Source organism: Rhinopithecus roxellana, chromosome 13, assembly GCF_007565055.1.
Source record: "Rhinopithecus roxellana isolate Shanxi Qingling chromosome 13, ASM756505v1, whole genome shotgun sequence".
Taxonomy (NCBI): domain Eukaryota; kingdom Metazoa; phylum Chordata; class Mammalia; order Primates; family Cercopithecidae; genus Rhinopithecus; species Rhinopithecus roxellana.
This window is the reverse complement of record NC_044561.1, coordinates 130,943,026-130,960,451: the sequence shown is the minus strand read 5'-3', so window position 1 is coordinate 130,960,451 and position 17,426 is coordinate 130,943,026. Positions and strand designations below refer to the sequence as shown.

General features: G+C 50.5%; 2 protein-coding genes across 13 annotated transcripts in view; one reads left to right on the top strand and one right to left on the bottom strand.

The window, feature by feature from the left end:
• Positions 1 to 6,564, bottom strand: part of MCM3AP (minichromosome maintenance complex component 3 associated protein) — a 54,036-nt gene extending 47,472 nt beyond the window's left edge. For 4 of the 7 annotated variants that reach the window (XR_004052810.1, XM_030915516.1, XM_030915521.1 and 1 more), the window contains exons 1-5: positions 6,410 to 6,564; positions 4,357 to 5,682; positions 3,901 to 4,124; positions 737 to 815; positions 227 to 371 (exon numbers count right to left, since the gene is read on the bottom strand). Coding sequence is in view for 6 of the 7 variants with exons in the window: in XM_030915516.1 (XP_030771376.1) it covers positions 227 to 371; positions 737 to 815; positions 3,901 to 4,124; positions 4,357 to 5,575 (1,667 nt within the window). In the remaining variant the exon portion in view is untranslated. Of the gene's footprint in view, positions 1 to 226; positions 372 to 736; positions 816 to 3,900; positions 4,125 to 4,356; positions 5,683 to 5,990; positions 6,374 to 6,409 lie in introns of those variants that run through there. The other 3 variants (XM_030915517.1, XM_030915518.1, XM_030915519.1) reach the window with 3 other exon arrangements.
• Positions 6,556 to 16,169, top strand: YBEY (ybeY metalloendoribonuclease). 6 transcript variants are annotated; one of them, XM_030915522.1, is made up of 6 exons: positions 6,595 to 7,010; positions 7,144 to 7,397; positions 11,839 to 11,967; positions 14,616 to 14,684; positions 14,785 to 14,889; positions 15,975 to 16,110. In XM_030915522.1, exons 1-5 carry the CDS (start codon positions 6,677 to 6,679, stop codon positions 14,866 to 14,868), a joined length of 870 nt encoding a protein of 289 aa, XP_030771382.1. In that variant the 5' UTR covers positions 6,595 to 6,676; the 3' UTR covers positions 14,869 to 14,889; positions 15,975 to 16,110. The 6 variants fall into 6 exon arrangements, with proteins under 6 accessions (XP_030771385.1, XP_010368403.1, XP_030771382.1 ...); XM_030915525.1 differs by lacking the exon at positions 14,785 to 14,889 and having other exon boundaries at positions 6,556 to 6,674; positions 7,144 to 7,262; positions 15,975 to 16,169; XM_010370101.2 differs by lacking the exon at positions 14,785 to 14,889 and having other exon boundaries at positions 6,556 to 6,674; positions 15,975 to 16,169.
• The last annotated feature ends 1,257 nt before the right edge of the window (positions 16,170 to 17,426 follow it).

Genomic DNA, 17,426 nt, shown 5'->3' with positions numbered 1-17,426 from the left:
AATTCTCTCTTCTGGCTGCGACCACCAGCCCCCCACAGACCCACCTCCTCATGGCCCATGCTGGCTGGAGGTGCAGAGCCCCTGCCCTCCACCCCCAGCCATCCCTGGCAACTGGCTTTTGTCTCCGCACCACTCCCCACAGTCTTGCACCCTGACTCATGTGTCACTGTAGGGCGCTATTTCCTGGTCCTTCCCAAATAAGGTCATTAGGAGGGACCGATCCCACCTTTTATTCAGGAGGCTGCCAGCACCAGCCCTCCCTGCGGCCTTGCTAAGAGGAGAGTGCTGAAAGGGTGCATCCTCTGTGCTCGGGCTGACTTCACCATCACCTGGTTTCTTCTCCTTCAGGGAAAAGGGTTTCTTATTGGGGCCTGTGGACATAGGAGGTAGAAGAGTTTATGCAATCATAGATCACCTGGTACTGGACTTTTTCACTCTGTTTCTGAGAAACTAATATTATTTTCATAGTCACAGGAGGTTAGAGAAGAGCCCAAGGAAATAACTGTGAGATGCAAATCCACTCAGAGCCAGCCTCCCCCACGGGCTGGGGAAAGGGCTCAAGCTCAAAGGGTTTGGACCAAGAGCATGAGGAACTGAAGACAGGGCCGTGCACAATGGCTCGTGCCTGTAATCCCAAGATCAGACTGGGCAACATAGCAAGATCTCATCTTTATTAAATAAATAAATAAATAGAAATAATTTTTTTTAAAAGTGAAAAGAGTAATTGAAAACTCACTTATTTTCTTCCTGTGCCAAAAGATAGCCATGTCTTTATGCAAACTTTTCCCCTTCTTTCTAGCCAGGGCTGCAGATGCCTGGAAAACAGTCCACAACCACCAAGTGTGAGTACATCAGGAAACCAAAGGAAATGGGATTGAAAACTCAAATGCAGTAAGCACAACAGACCACTCAAAGGCACCAGGAGCCGGCGTCCTTTGCACGACAGTGATTCCTCCACCCACACGTCTGCTGCTTGCATGGTCTCTGGCTGTGGCAGTAGCAGGATTCATCTCCCTTACCTGTCTCACCAGCATGTATTTGCTCTTCCCTCTTTTTTTTTTTTTTGGAGACAGAGTCTCGCTCTGTCACCCAGGCTGGAGTACGGTGGCGAGATCTTGGTTCACTGCAAGCTCCACCTCCAGGGTTCACGCATTCTCCTGCCTCAGTCTCCTGAGTAGCTGGGACTACAGGTGCCCGCCACCCATGCCCGGCTAATTTTTTGTATTTTTAGTAGAGACAAGGTTTCACCATGTTAGCCAGGATGGTCTCTATCTCCTGACCTCGTGATCCGCCCGCCTCGGCCTCCCAAAGTGCTGGGATGACAGGCATGAATCACCGCGCCCGACCCCTTTTTTTAAATTAACAACTTTGCTTCATAGAACCCACAAACTTGGCCTTGTTGGCATTTGGTGAGATGATTCTCACCAGCTGATCACATATACAGAAACAGTAAGTTTGCCAAGTCACAATTAAGCACAAAAGGGAGCTGCAGAATAACACACATGGGATGCCACTTACTACAGAAAACACACACAAAACCAACCACATGTTAGTCTCCCTGTACATACACTCATAAAAATGTCTAGAAAAGGCAGGGCATGGTGGCTCATGCCTGTAATCCCAGCACTCTGGGAGACCCAGGCAGGCGGATCACGAGGTCAGGAGATCAAGACCATACTGGCTAACATGGTGAAACCATGTCTCTACCAAAAATACAAAAAATCAGCCGGTGTGGTGACAGGTGCCTGTAGTCCCAGCTACTCAGGAGGCTGAGGCAGGAGAATGGCATGAATCCAGGAGGCGGAGCTTGCAGTGAGCGGAGATGGTGCCACTGCACTCCAGCTTGGGCTACAGAACAAGACTCCATCTCAGAAAAAAAAAGTCTAGAAAAATACCCACCACACTAGTTAACTGGACTACTTCTAAATAACAGGAGAGATAAGGATGGTCAGTTTTGTCTGTATCAATGAATTGTTTATAAAGGCAATGTATTTACATATTAGTTATGTCATAAAATATTTAAGGTTCAGCTGGGAGAATGAGCACATTGCAATAGGCAAAAAATAACTTTAAAAACAAAAGGGGGGCTGGGCAGGGGAGCTCATGCCTGTTATCCCAGCACTTTGGGAAGCGGAGGTGGGAGGATCACTTGAGCCCAGGAGTTTAGGACCAGCCTGGGCCACATAGTGAAACTTCATCTAAAAAAAAAATAATAATAATAATAATAAAATAATAGTAATAAATAATAAAAACAAAGCCAGGCATGGTGGCTCATGCCTGTAATCCCAGCACTTTGGGAGGCCAAGGTGCATGGATCATTGAGGTCAGGAGTTCAAGACCAGCCTGGCCAACGTGGTGAAACCCCATCTTCACTAAAAATACAAAAATTAGCCAGGCGTGGTGGTGCGCACACAATCTCAGCTACTTGGGAGGCTGAGGGAAGAGAATTGCTTAACTGGAAAGGTGAAGGTTGAAGTGAGCCAAAATTGTGCCACTATACTACAGCCTGGGTGACAAAGCGAGGCCCCGTCTCAAAAACAACAACAACAACAACAACAACAAAAATGAGAGCCGACACAATGACTCAGGTCTGTAATCCCAACACTTTGGGAGGCTAAGGCAGGAGGACAGCTTGAGGCCAGGAGCTCGAGACCAGCCTGAGCAACATAGTGAGACCATGTCTCTATAAACGCAAAAATAAAAACAATTTTTTTAATTTAAAAAATTAAAACTAAAAACAAATTAGGATTACCATATGACCTATCAATTCCAGTCCTAAGAATATACCCCAAAAAATTGAAAGCAAGGACTCAGATAGTCATATGACAATGAACATTATTCACAATAGCCAAAAAGTAGAAACAATCCGTGTCTGCCAATAGATGAATCAACAAAACGTAGTCCATCCACTCAAAGGAGTATCACTCACTTTATAAATTTCTACTTTATAAATTTCTCTAGAACGTAATTTTGTCTATGAGAAAACTCCGAAAAAATAGTGAAGATATAAAGCTATATAACGTGAGCAGTTCACACTCACTGCACCCCAGAAAGTATTATGCACTCGAGACTCCATCTCAAAAACAATAAATAAATAAAAAGAAAGTCTGATGCATACATTTAAAGTCAGGATACAAACCCAGTGCTTCAAAGCAGTTATCTCCAGAGGATAGGATGACAAGGGAAATTTCACTTTTTCTTTTTTTTTTTTTTTTTTTTTGAGACGGAGTCTGGCTCTGTCACCCAGGCTGGAGTGCAGTGGCACGAACTTGGCTCACTGCAACCTCCGCCTCCCGGGTTCAAGCAATTCGCCCACCTCAGACTCCTGAGTAGGTGGGACTACAGGCACCCGCCACCACATCTGGCTAATTTTTTCTATTTTTAGTAGAGACGGGGTTTCACCGTGTTAGCCAGGACAATGTTGATCTCCTGACCTCATGATTAGCCCACCTCGGCCTCCCAAAGCGCTGGGATTACAGGCGTGAGCCACCGCGCCCGGCCAATTTCACTTTTTTTGTATTGTTTGAAGGTTTACGGTGATCATGTACTATGACCAAAAAAAACAAAACAAAACCCAAAAAACACAAGTTCCAAAAGTATTATGTGGTTAGAGCCTTTCGGAAGAATTTCTGAATTCCTAAAGCCTTTAAGAAGGATTTCACTTCATGGGAACAACTCTCCCAGCATTTCTGGAGTACTGCATTCTGTAGGGACCTAGAACACTCCAAGTTATGAAATAGTGCTCTCCCAGCCTATGCTAATAACATATTTGAATACTTTCCCTACATTACAGTAAGCCAGTAAGCAAACAACTGATGGACCAAAAAAAAAAAAAAAAAACGGTTTTAAAGTGACAAGGTTCAAATTTAGGGTAATAAACGGCAAGATGGGAGCACTCACATGATCAAAGAAATGTACCACTGCCAGCTTTTTGCTGCGCCTGGTAAAGACGCGCTGCACTTTAGCAATTTTGCCGAAATGGTTCTCCAGAATGGTCCTGTCGTTGAGGTAGTCGGGGATGTTCTTGCACTGGATGGCTGTGACTTCAGAGGGACACAAGCCCCCAAGACTGTCTGTGCTCTCGCTTCTGTTACTCGGACGCGCAGGAGTTCCTCTTAGAGAATCTAGGGGTTCAGAGAGTGGACACTTAAACCATCAGATGTTTCCGACAACAGGAGGCACCAACTGTGTCAAAGCAGAGGAAATTTTCACAGATGTAAGACCTGCTCCATATGACATGTTAGAATCCCTAATGTTTATGGGAGATTTATCTGAAAAATCAAGCTAACCCCCAGAGAAACGTATTGACAACCTGCCAGCAGGATTTACTCTACGTTCTACATTTTCAGAGCTCACCTTCTTTCTTCTCTCTACTTTCAGTTTCTTCCTCTTTATTCACACCTGGAATCCGGGAAGGTGCCAGGACAGACTGACTCCCTCCTGGGATAGCCATGTGGTCACTTTCTCCAGACTCAACAAAGCCAATTTCCTTTTTGGCCTCCTTGTTGCCCAGACGACATACTTCCTTATTGCTTTTGAAAACATCTTGTATCGTCCGACCAAATAAAGTACCTCCCCGGGGCCGATTCAGGCGGACAGGTCGTTTGTCTGGAGGATGATCACCCCGGGACAGAGGATCCAAATCTTCTGCTGTCTCGTGGCCATGTCTCCTTGGGGAGCGATCCTGATCCTCCTTCCTTTTCATTCCTTTCATTAGGCTGGGAAGTGGTTCCACCTGGGAAACAGCTTCTTCACACCCCTGCCTGACACCTGCTTTGCTAGCCTGGAAAGGTTCGCCCAAAACCGCAGATGATACAGGGAAGCTACTGAAGCTATTACTAGAGCTTCCAAATATTGACTTAGGTCCTCTCTTCTCTTCCTCTACATTTTGGTTCGACAAAGCAGGGGTAAAGGCAGATAATGAATTATTACTACTAACAGGTTTTGAAAAGGTAAAATTTGAATTGGTAGCTGAACTACTTGTTACCTGAGGAAAAGAGAATGGGGCCAGGCCTCCTGGTGCACTACTAATTGGGTGGGAAAATGTGAAAAACCCAGAAGCAATTTGGCTCTGGGTTTTCTCTGGCTCAGATTCAACCCCCAGTATTGGTTTGAACACTGCATTTTCCAGAGGTTTAAAGCTGAATTCGGTTTTCCCAAAACCAGAGTTCACTATTTCTCCAGCTTCTTGTCCAAAAGCAGAAGTGCTTGGGAAAGCCCCAACACTGGTGGGTGATTTAAAACTAAATCCTGGGTTTCCCAGCACAGATGAACTTGAAGGCCCAGAGGTAGCCACAAAGGTGGAAGTGTGCTCAAGTCCAGAAAAGGGTCCAACACTTGAGGATTGGGTGAACCCTAATGTTTGCACTGAAGAGGAATGACTTACTCCAGAAGATGCTGGAAAGCTGGACACTTGTGAAAATCCCGAGCTCTTCCCAGATAAGGTACTGTTTTGTCCAAAAAGAGAAGGTTGACCAAATCGAAATGGCGACTTAGATGGAAGTGTTCCTACATTACTGGAAGACGCTGAAAAAGCACTAGGCTGCTGCCCACTGAAAGGATTAGTTGGGTTCATCTTCTGTTCCAATTATTAGAAGGTAGTAAGTATTACGTGTGCAAAATTAATTGGCTTCCTGAAACAGCCCGTAGCACTAGGGAGCTCCCCTTCGTCTTCAGAACACGCTGAAAGACAAAAATTCAGATCATCACAGCTATGTTCTGCTACAAGACTAAGAAAAGAATTTTTGAACACTGTCATACTAAAAGATAACTATTTCAAAGGCAGGCAAAGGGCTATTATTTTCCGAGAGCCAACAGGTTATTTTGTTGGAGGGTGGGGTAGAGAGTGGTACAAATAATTACTTTGTTACCGAGATTTAAAGAGTGATCCTTTTAAGATTAAAAAAAAAAAAGAAAGCCGAATCTTTTTACTGAGTTAGTAAATTCATGAAAAACCTCCATTGGTAGCAAGAAGATAAATGCTGTTCCACCTTACAGCTTAGAGACGAATTTCCCCTGACTTCCTCCAATCTCTACAGCCGGAGAATTCAGTGTAACGCTGCCTGGCTTCCCTCGGAGCGGCTGGAGCGCTAACCACTGTCCCACATTCCTTTATCGCCCCTGGCGACCACCCTCGAGCCGGCTGGAAGGGCGAGGGCGCTGCCACGGAGCTGCGGCCTCTCGGCGGGGACGGCGTGCCCGGGGAACCTAATCTTCCACCCAGCACAGCCCGAAACGGCAGAGGCCGCGCGGTGGGCCCGGGCCGGCCTGGTCACTGTACTGCCCCGGGCTCGCCAGGGCCCGCCGGCGCCGCAACGCTCCGTTAGCGACGATGTGGAGGCCCGGGCGCGCGGACCTGCGCGGGGGAAGGAAACGGCGCTCCCGGCGCCGGCCCAGCCCCCACGCTCACCGTCTAGCCGCAGGACCCCGGGGCCCGCGCCGCCCTCGGGCCCCTCAGAAGGACTAGAGACGCAAGCGCAGGCCGCTGCCGCGATACTCAGGGCTGCGCTCCGCGGGCAGGAAACGCCGCGGACCGACTTCCGGTTCGCTCGGCACTACCGGGTTCCGCCCCGCCCGCTGCGATCCGGTTCCGCTCTCCCCAACCGGCTCGGCGGCGGGGCTTCCGGTCGGGCGGGTCCGCCCGCTGTCGCGCCCTTTGCCGGGTTCAGACATCGGTATGTCTGGGCGGGTTTCTAGTCTCCCAAGCGAGAGCGTCGCATTCACCCCCGTGGGTCTGCGGGCGCCCCAGACCCCAGAGGACCTGGCCCCCAGCGCTTACCTGTGTCCCCCGTTGTGTCCCCCCCCATTCCAGCCCCTTCCCTCCTCCGCCGCGTCCCTCCCCGGCCGCGTCCCTCCCCCGCACCCCACCGCGTCCCTCGCGCGCCTCGCCCCGCGCGCACAGTGCACCCGTCCCTTGTCTGGGAACCGCTCCTTCCGCTCCGCCCGCCTGGAGTCCTGGCCTGATTCCGCGGTGTCCTTCCATAGCCCCTCGTTGTTGCATCCTCCTTGTGGTAAATGTAGATTACCTTAAGATTTTTCAATCAGTTCCACCAAATAAAGTGATTTGATTGCGTGTGCATGTGTAATTTTACGGAATGTATTGTCACTTGTACTGATTGGTCTTCTCTTACACTTTAACCCCAGGTTCCGTTGCAAACATTTTTAAAGGGCTGGTTATTCTTCGTGAAATGAGTTTGGTGATTAGAAATCTGCAGCGAGTCATCCCCATCAGGAGAGCGCCACTTCGCAGTAAGATCGAGATTGTAAGGAGGATTTTAGGAGTGCAGAAATTTGACCTGGGGATCATCTGTGTTGACAACAAGAATATTCGGCACATTAATAGAATCTACAGAGATAGAAATGTCCCAACCGATGTGCTTTCTTTTCCATTTCATGAGGTAAAAAAAAAAAAAAAACTGTTCCTCTTGTCTAGCCTACCTTCCCAGAGTAAGTTTCCTGTCTTTTTTTTTTTTTAATTTAGACGGAGTCTTGCTCTGTCACCCAGGCTGGAGTGCAGTGGTGCCATCTCGACTCACTGCAACCTCCCTGCCTGGTTCAAGTGATTCTTTTGCCTCAGCCTCCCCAGTAGGTGGGACTACAGATGTGGGCCACCACACCTGGCTAATTTTTTTTTTTTTTGAGACGGAGTCTTGCCCTGTCGCCCAGGCTGGAATGCAGTGGCCAGATCTCAGTTCACTGCAAGCTCCGCCTCCCGGGTTTACGCCATTTTCCTGCCTCAGCCTCCCAGTAGCTGGGACTACAGGCGCGCACCACCACGCCTGGCTAATTTTTTGTATTTTTAGTAGAGACGGGGTTTCACGGTGTTAGCCAGGATGGTCTCAATCTCCTGACCTCGTGATCCTCCCACCTCGGCCCCCCAAAGTGGGCTAATTTTTTGGGGGGGTATTTTTAGTAGAGACGGAAGTTTCACCATGTTGGCCAGGCTGCTCTTGAACTCCTGACCTCAGGTGATCTGCCTGCCTCGGCCTCCCAGAGTGTTGGGATTACAGGCGTGAGCCACGGCACCCAGCCTAAATTTCCTGTATTAATTATATTGTAGGCTAGACTCTGTGGTGCATATAAGTATATATATTACAGACATGATTTTTAATTTTAATTTTGAAAATTTTCAAATATACACAAAAGTAGAGAGAGCAGTATATTCAGCCTCCACTGATCGATGGCCGTCACCCAGAGGCCACAATTACACTGGTAAGCCAGCAGAAAAAGAAAGGTGACAGCCAGGCGCGACAGCTCATGCCCATAATCCCAACACTTTGGGAGCCCAAGTCAGGTGGATCAGCTGAGGTCAGGAGTTCGAGATCAGCCTGGCCAACATGGTGAAATTCTGCCTCTACTAAAAACACAAAAAATTAGCTGGGTGTGGGGGCGGGGGGAGGGGGCGCAGTGTGCCTGTAATCCTAGCTACCTGGGAGGCTGAGGCAGGAGAATCGCTTGAACCCCTGAGGTGGAGGTTGCAGTGAGCCAAGATCATACCATTGTACTCCAGCCTGGGCAACAAGAGCGAAACTCTGTCTCAGAAAAAGAAAAGAAAAGAAAAGAAAAAGGTGACTAGCGGCCACCCTCTTCCCCTCCTAATGCTCTCAGTGAATTAAAAGAGAGAAGCAAAATGCTTCTGCAATATTTTTGCAATTTTAAGTGGGATTCGTTAATGAATATGTGCACATTGGAAAAATCAAAGCAACACTGAAAATAACAGACGGGTAAATATTTCCAACAAACTCGATGTGATAGCAGTCAGTTTATTATCTACATTCTGTACATGACTTCACTCCAGGCTTCCCACATTGTAGCAGCAGGAATTGGAGCAATCCTTTGGGAAAACAACTTGGCAAATCTACTCCAAGAGCATTTCAAACAGACGTATCCTTTAGTCCAGTAGTGACACACCCAAGACAATAAACCAAAAGACAGAAGAGGCCGGGTGCAGTGGCTCATGCCTGTAATCCCAGAACTTTGGGAGGCCGAGGTGGGTGGGTCATGATGTCAGGAGTTTGAGACCATCCTGGCCAACATGGTGAAACCCCGTCTCTACTAAAAATCCAAAAAAGTTAGCTGGGCTTGGTGGCACGTGCCTGTAATCCCAGCTACTCGGGAGGCTGAGGCAGGAAAATCACTTGAACCAGGGAGTCAGAGGTTGCAGTGAACTGAGATCGCACCACTGCACTCCAGCCTGGCAACAGAGCGAGACTCCATCTCAAAGGAAAAAAAAAAAAAAGAAAAAGAAAATGCTGAGTCATGTAAAAATGTCTTAAAATGTTAATTTATTGGCTGGGCCTATAATCCTAGTACTTTGGGAAGCTAAGGTGGGAGGCTCACTTGAGCCCAGGAGTTCAAGACCAGTCTGGGCAACATAGTCAAACCTTGTTTCTACAAAAAATAAACACAACAATTAGCTGGGCATGGTGGTGTGCAAACCTGTAGTCCCAGCTACTCAGGAGGCTGAGGTGAGAGGATCGCCTGAGCTCAAGAAACTGAGGCTGCAGTGAGCCAAGATTGCACCTCTGCACTCCATCCACCCTGGGCTGCAGAGTGAGACCCTGTCTCAAAAAAAGAAAAGTTACTGTTTTCTCTAATAGGAAAATAAAAGGAACACCCTAAATATCCAGCCATAGGTGACTGATTTAGTGTGAACAGTCCTTAACTAAGTGGTCTGGTCTTTATAGTCTTTATGTAGAAAATGTGATAGACTCTTTAGGACAAAATATCAAGTAGAAAAAACAAATACATAATTGTGTTCATGTGATGGTTTAACTCTGTAGAGGTTGTGGATCTGTGATTCTGCATTGGGAGGGATGAAAGAAATGAAAAGCCATATGACAAGGTGATATCAACCTAAACAACAAACAGGCTTTTAAAGAAAAGGATGTTTATTTGGGATAGAGCATTGCAGTGAAAATACACATACCACATGCCATAGTAGACTGTGCATATTCAGGGACGTAAAGGAAGGCAAAGGTTTTTTTTTTTTTCTTTTCTGGGTTTTTTTTTTTTTTTGAGATGGAATCTTGCTCTGTCATGCAGGCTGGAGTGCAATGGCGCAATCTCAGCTCACTGCAACCTCCACCTCTCAGGTTCAAGCGATTCTCCTGCCACAGCCTCCTGAGTAGCTGGGATTATAGGCGCCCGCCATCACATCTGGCTAATCTTTTTTTCTTTTTTTTTTTTTTTTGTATTTTTACTAAAGTCAGGGTTTCGCCATGTTGGCCAAGCTGGTCTAGAACTCCTGACCTCAGGTGATCTACCCGCCTCTGCCTTCCAAAGTGTTGGGATTACAGGCGTGAGTCACTGAGCCCGGCCTGGCAAAGGTTTTTAAAGGAAAAAATAATTGTTTTGAGATAATGGTCCTTGGTTACAAAGATCAATAACAAGGTCAATGCCTGTCCAAGGTTGGACAGGCACCTGCTGGGCTGATTATCCTTGCAGAAGTTCTGTGTGTGTGTAAGGTTGTCAGGTTGTCATAGCCTTTATGCAAGGTTGCATTGTGTGTGTGTGTGTAAGGTTGTGATAGCCTTTGTGCAAGGTTGCATTTTATGTTTGTGTAAGGTTGTCATAGCCTTTGTTGCAGTTTTTGCAGTCTTCACTGACAGTTTTTGTTATCAGGTATGAAAGTATGAGAATCCTCTCTTCATAGCTTTCCCCAGTTCTATTTGTCAGGTTTTTTTATTTGTTTGTATAACCCTAATGGCTCTATTTTGATTCTGACAACTTCCTTTTTTTTTTTTGAGACGGAGTCCTGCTCTGTCAGCCAGACTGGAGTGCAGTGGCGCAGTCTAAGGGCTTACTGCAACCTCTGCCTCCCGGGTTCAAGCGATCCTCCTGCCTCAGCCTCCCGAGTAGCTGGGTTAAGGCACGTGCCATCACACCTGGCTAATTTTTGTATCTTTAGTAGAGACGGGGTTTCACCATGTTGGTCAAGCTGGTGTCAAACCCCTGACCTCGTGATCTGCCCACCTCGGCCTCCCAAAGTGCTGGGATTACAGGTATGAACCACCATGCCTGGCTATTCTGACGATTTTCACGATGGAAACAATTCAGGGCACTTGTGTACAGTTGGCTGGGCAACCCACCCCGCCACAGGCCCGGCTGCTACCCTGGCCTTAGACATGCAGCTTACGAGTGATTTGGGTGGCTGGCGCAGTGGCTCACGCCTGTAATCCCAGCATTCGGGGAGGCCGAGGCAGGCAGATCACCTGAGGTCAGGAGTTCGAGACCAGCCTGACCCATGAAACCCCATCTCTACTAAAAAATACAAAAATTAGGCCAGGCGTGGTGGCTCATGCCTGTAATCCCAGCAGTTTGGGAGGCCAAGGCTGGTGGATCACCTGAGGTCGGGAGTTTGAGACCAGCCTGACCAACATGGAGAAACCCAGTCTCTACTAAAAATACAAAATTAGCCGAGTGTGATGGCACATACCTGTAGTCCCACCTACCTACTCGCTAGGCTGAGGCAGGAGAATCGCTTGAACCCAGGAGGTGGACACTCCAGCCTGGGCAACAAGAGCAAAACTCTGTCTCAAAAAAATAAATAAATAACAAAAATTAACTGGGCACAGTGGCATGCACCTGTAATCCCAGCTACTCAGGAGACTGAGACAGGAGAATTGCTTGAACCCCGGAGGCAGAGGTTGCAGTGAGCCAAGATTGTGCCATTCCACTGCAGCCTGGGCAACAAGAGTGAAACTCCGTCTCAAAAAAAAGGTGATTTGGTCAGAGAGCAAGTGCTTATTTGCCTTGGAAATAACCAGGATGAAACCTGTCAACCTGTGGTTGGGTTACGATTCCTGTTCTCTAAGTCTGCATTTCCTCATTTTTTAGCATCTGAAAGCAGGTGAATTTCCCCTGCCTGATTTTCCAGATGACTACAATTTGGGAGACATTTTCCTAGGAGTGGAGTATATCTTCCATCAGTGCAAAGAAGATGAAGATTACAATGACGTCCTGACTGTAAGCGGGGATGCTGAAATCATATAACCTGGCGCATGGAACATGGGCCATGCAAAGGGGTTGAGATCACAGCCCTGCATCCTGTGTGTCCATGGGTACCATAAGGGCCACTGGGGGAAGAACCTGTAAGCAGGGTGTGAGGAGCACCCAGGCTGGGTAGGGACTGCATGCCTCATGCAACAGTTGGAGGAGAGAGAGAACATGCTGTGGAAACACAGAAGCTCCCAGAGAAGCCTTCTCAGCTTTTATCTCTGGAGTACAGCAGACTATGTTGAGCTAACCCAGACTTGCTGGATCAGCTTCTTTCTGAGCTGCCAAAAGTACAGAGGTTGGAGCCTCCACCACCTTCCAGATCTGTTTCTCCTCAGTGTAATCCGCCTATGGGTTCTTCCTGCCTACTGAACAGACAAAACCAATTCACTGAGACCGTTGTATTGCAGTAGAGAAGGAGTTTAACACAGAGCTAGCCTAGTAGAAAGACGAGTTATTATTCAATCTTCCAGAGAACTCAGAGGCTAGGGTTTTCATGGGCAATTTGGCAGGCAGGGGCTAGGGAATGGGTGCTGCTGATTGGTTGGGGACAGACCATGGGGTATAAATGATTTTTGTCCACTGAGTCCACCTCTGGGTGGAGCCACAGGATCAGCTGAGTCATGAGTCTCAGGTCCAGGTGGAGTCTGTAGGTTGCCAGAACTCAAAAGTCTGAAAAACATCCCAAAAGACCATTCTTAGGTTCTACTATTGACGTTATCTTATTGGGGATCCATTGGGGCAGTCACAAATCTTGTGACCTCTGGCTGCATGACTCCTGAGCAGCAAGGAATTATAGCAAGGCAAGCTGGGGAAGCAAGACCTGCTGGCTGGTTCTCCTCAGGACACCTACATCTGAGCAGAATTCAGGCCTCTCCCATTATCCTAATCTTGTGGCCCTTCACTAGCTTTACAGAGGTGGTTTCAGTCCTGAGCAAGGAGGGGATTCGTTTTAGGGAGGGATGATTACTATTCCGGATTTAAAGTTAAACTCTAGATTAAATTCCTCCCATAGTTAACTTGGCCTGTACCCAGGACTGAGTGGGGACAGCCAACCTGTGAGACTAGAAGCGAGGTGGAGTCAGCCACGCAAGTTAAACTCTAGATTAAATTCCTCCTGTGGTTAGCTTGGCCTGTGCCCAGGACTGAGATGGAGTCAGCCATGCCAGACTTCTCTGTCATCTTTGCACAGGTGGTTTCAGCAGCTTGATGCCAAAAAAAGAAACCAAAAGGTATTCTGAAAAGCCATGTATGAGGGAATCATACTTGACTTGGCCTCCTTTGACTGAACAGCCATGCCCTGAGTCGTCCTTGGGGATCCAAGTGCATCCGTGTGGCTTGAAGCGGAGCTTCCCAGCCAGACCCAGCGTGAAAGGCTGGGACGGCCACACAGGAACCTGGGCCAGGCCCCAACTGCTCCCTCCAGACCTGGGTGGGACGTGCCCGCCACACATACCCTGCTGGCAAAGAGGAAGCTTCTGAGAGTGACAGGAAGTGGCCCAGCCCGAGATTCAGCCCTGGGATCTCTGTGGCCAGCAGCTGTAGGGGGAATGTGGACATCTGCTTCCGTTTTCCCCAAACCTCCTAAGATTCTGTTCCCTGGTCTGCCCCTGGCATTTCTTCCTCGGGCCCAGAGCCCTCTCCGTGGGGCTCCCTATTAACCTGAATGGAGGGCCAGCCCACCATCCCAGGACCCCATCATCATGGCCACAGGCCAGGCCAGCTCTGCTCAGGGCTGGCTCTCAGCTGCACCCTCCATCTACCCCGCTTTGTCCTTCATGTCTCCAGGTACCTCACACCAGCCCTAAGGATATCCACCTCCCAGGTCTCTCTCCTCCCTCCACCCGAACCCCAGGGTAGTGCTACCCTTGTGGCCCATGTGGCTCCATGAGCCCCCTTGGTGCTGTGCCTGCTCAGGGTCCACAGGCCTGCCCTCCTCTTCCTCCTCCTCCCCCAGCTCTGGGCTCTATCTGGGTGCCCCTCCCCTGTGGGCTTTAATCCAGCCCTGTCTCCAGGAGGACATGGTGACTGTGGGTCTTCCTGAGTCACCAGCAGCTGCACCTCCTTCCCCTGTGCCTTCATACTTCTCCACTCCCTGTGCTGCCTGTGCACCGAAGCTCTACCCAGAGTGTTCAGTAAAATCAGGGGCCACCGGGGGCCCCGCCCTCTAACTGGGGCACTGCGCCTCCTGGGGGTTGGGCCTGGGGTGTGGACTGTGCCCTTGCCTCGTCCCTCTTAGGGCAGGGAGGCCACCCCGGCCAGTGCCCCACTACTCCCCAACCCCGCGGCACCCACCCCTCCTCACTTCTTCATAATCCACCCCCCTTGTCCATTACTCCTGTGGCTGGACAGCTCCATTCTGGGGGCCCCTTCCCAGCACAGTGCTGGCCCAAACAGCAATCCACATTGACTAAAGAGTCTGAAAGGGGCTTGCCTGCTTTCCATTTTAGATGGAAGGGAACTGAGGCTGAGTGCCTGTAATTCCTGCACAGGGGTCTCACAGCAACCCTGGGGTCCTGCAGCCACGTACCAAGAGCAGCCTGTGGCCCTGGGGTGTCCCTGAAGGGGCAGCTTCCTGTGAGGTCATCCTCTGAGCCGGTTTGAAATTATTCTGACAGGTGACGGCCACCCATGGACTCTGTCACTTGCTGGGCTTCACACACAGCACGGAGGCAGAGTGGCTACAGGTAAGGAGCCCGTCCTCCCGCTACCCAGGAGGTGTGTGGGGGAAAGAGGCTGCCCCAGGCCCCTGCCAACCCCCACCCTTCATCCTGACCACCCCCACAGAAACTGGACCTCAGACCTGCCCTTGGAAAAATGACTCACAGATGCTTGATTTCAACACCAGGCTCCCCAGATACTTCCAGCTGAATGTGTTCACTAAGGAAAGCGGTCTGTGTGCAGAGGCCGAGAGCCACAGCTGACACTAGCAAGTGGCGCTTGGTCAAAAACGTCCAGTCAGCTAGAGACTAGGCCAGACCCGGGGCGGGGGCGGGAGCTCTGCTCAAAGTGAGTTCAAGGTTGGTTTCCTCCAGGCCCAGGCGCTCCCTCTACAGAGGCCCACTCAGAGGTCCACATGGTTAACACGCACACAATCCTGTGTTGGCGAGCAAACCATTCGCTTCTGTGAAAGGCATGAAAAACCTTTTTCATTAAAAAAAGAAAAAGTGCCGGGCGCGGTGGCTTAAGCCTGTAATCCCAGCACTTTGGGAGGCCGAGACAGGCGGATCACGAGGTCAGGAGATCGAGACCATCCTGGCTAACACGGTGAAACCCCGTCTCTACTAAAAACTACAAAAAACTAGTCGGGCGAGGTGGCGGGCGCCTGTAGTCCCAGCTACTCGGGAGGCTGAGGCAGGAGAATGGCGTAAACCCGGGAGGCGGAGCTTGCAGTGAGCTGAGATCCGGCCACTGCACTCCAGCCTGGGCGACAGAGCCAGACTCCGTCTCAAAAAAAAAAAAAAAAAAAAAAGTTCGCTGGAGGCAATGGCTCACTCCTGTAATCCCAGCACTTTGGGAGGTCGAGGAGGGCAGATCACTTGAGGTCAGGAGTTCCGGACCAGCCTGGCCAACATGGTGAAACCCTGTCTCTACTAAAAATAGAATACTTAGCCGGGTGTGGTGGCCGGCGCCTGTAATCCCAGCTACTGGGGAGGCTGAGGCAGGCGAATCGCTTGAACCCAGGAGGCGGAGGTTGCAGTGAGCACTCCTCCCCCTCCCTCCTCCCCCCTCCCCCCTCCCGCGCTCCCCTTCCCTCTTGCAGCCCCGCTTCTTCTGCCAGCCTGTGGCGGTTTGGGCACTGGCTGAGCTCAGGTCCTGGTTAAGATGCCAGGAGGCGGGTCCGCCCTTCGGCCTGAGCGGGAGCCGTGCAGGCGGCCAGGTTCCCCTGTGGGAGGGGCGTCCCGAGGAGGCAACCCCTGAGAGTGCGGCGCGGACCCCTTCCCTGGGGAGGGCCCAGCGCGCTTCCTTCCTTCCAGATGTTCCAGAAGGAGAAGGCGGTGCTGGACGAGCTGAGCCGACGCACTGGGACCCGGCTGCAGCCCCTGACCCGGGACCTCTTCGGAGGGAGCTGAAAGCAGGACGGGGGAGGGGTGGAGGCTGCGGGGAGCCGGGGTCCCACACAAATAAATAACGAATGAATATACGAGGAGAACTTCCTCTCATTTCTTTCACAGCACATCGGGTATTTTTCATTATTGTAAATAAGACGGTTCCGAGCCGTGGCATCGAGAGGGCGTCCGGAGTTCCGGGAACGCATGGCGCCCGCCTGGGAGCACCACGCGGCGCTCGCCTCCTGCCCTTCCCGGGGGTCCCTGCCCGGAGCCTGCGCCCCCGGAGAGGAAGGGGCTCGAGGGGCTTGGGTGCCGCAGCCCGTCCTTCTGTAGAAAAGGCTTGCGTCAGTATTTCCTGTTTTACCTCCTGAGTATTCGGATATTCGAGTAAACCCTGGCGTTTCAGCGCCAGCGCACGCGTCTTCGTCAGGGCAGCGCGTCGCGAGGGCGCTGGTTCCCCGGGGCCTCCCGACCCGGCCCCCGGCCACCGACACCGCTCCAGCCGGGCCATGGCGAGGCTTCCGAGCAGCACCTCAGAGACCCTCGTGAGCCCTAAAACCTGGGGCTACTACAATTCTGATCATCTGTTTGTCCTATAAAATGATTTCGGGTCATGAAAATGTCTTCCCACTGGACTTGCGTCCTGTCTTAGCCTGGACTTGTCCCCTTGGGAACACAGGCCAGGCCCCTCTGTTCCTGAAGTCGCTGCACCACCGCGCCCTTCGATGGGGAGCGTTCTGTTTACCGTGGAACTAGCTTAATGTCGAAAAAGTGCTCGTGAACATAGAAAACGGAGTCAGCTTTAATCCAAGCTTGTAACAAGAGCACACAGTTGGGATTCACATTCAAAAGCCCTCAAGAGACTGAGAGGCCTGGAGACCTGCCACCTGTGGGCGGGATTGTGGAGGTTCTTGTTTGTTGTTAGAACCGAGCCCCAGGAGCCTCTGTTCACATCCTGCGGCGCTCAGGGCTTCTTGGGAATTCCTGGGGGCTGAGGACGTGGGGGTCTGGCTTTACTGGGTGGAGCCCAGACACGACTGCAGAGCTGGGCCACTAGTGCCCCCAGCAGCCCACAGCCAGTGACCCTGGGGCCCAGACCCAGCCTGGGTGGTCCCAGCCCTCTCGTGGACAGGGTCTCTGATGTGCGCTGGGGCTGCCCTGTGTCCCACCATCAGTGAGGCTCTCTCTTCATCTTTTTTTTTCTTTTTTCTTTTCTTTTTTTTTGGGACGTAGTCTCTCACTCTGTCTCCCAGGCTGGAGTGCAGTGGCATGATTTCTGACTGCAACCTCTGCCTCCCGGGTTCACACGATTCTCCTGCCTCAGCCTCCCGAGTAGCTAGGACTACAGGCGTGTACCACCACGCCCAGCAAATTTGT

Bases quoted from the DNA above. Each gene is read 5' to 3' on its own strand.
- YBEY (XM_010370100.2), top strand. From the start codon at position 6,677: ATGTCTGGGCGGGTTTCTAGTCTCCCAAGCGAGAGCGTCGCATTCACC. The intron at 7,011-7,143 runs GTAAATGTAGAT...CTTTAACCCCAG, and splicing joins GTTGTTGCATCCTCCTTGTG to GTTCCGTTGCAAACATTTTT. The intron at 14,685-15,974 runs GTAAGGAGCCCG...CCTTCCTTCCAG, and splicing joins CGGAGGCAGAGTGGCTACAG to ATGTTCCAGAAGGAGAAGGC.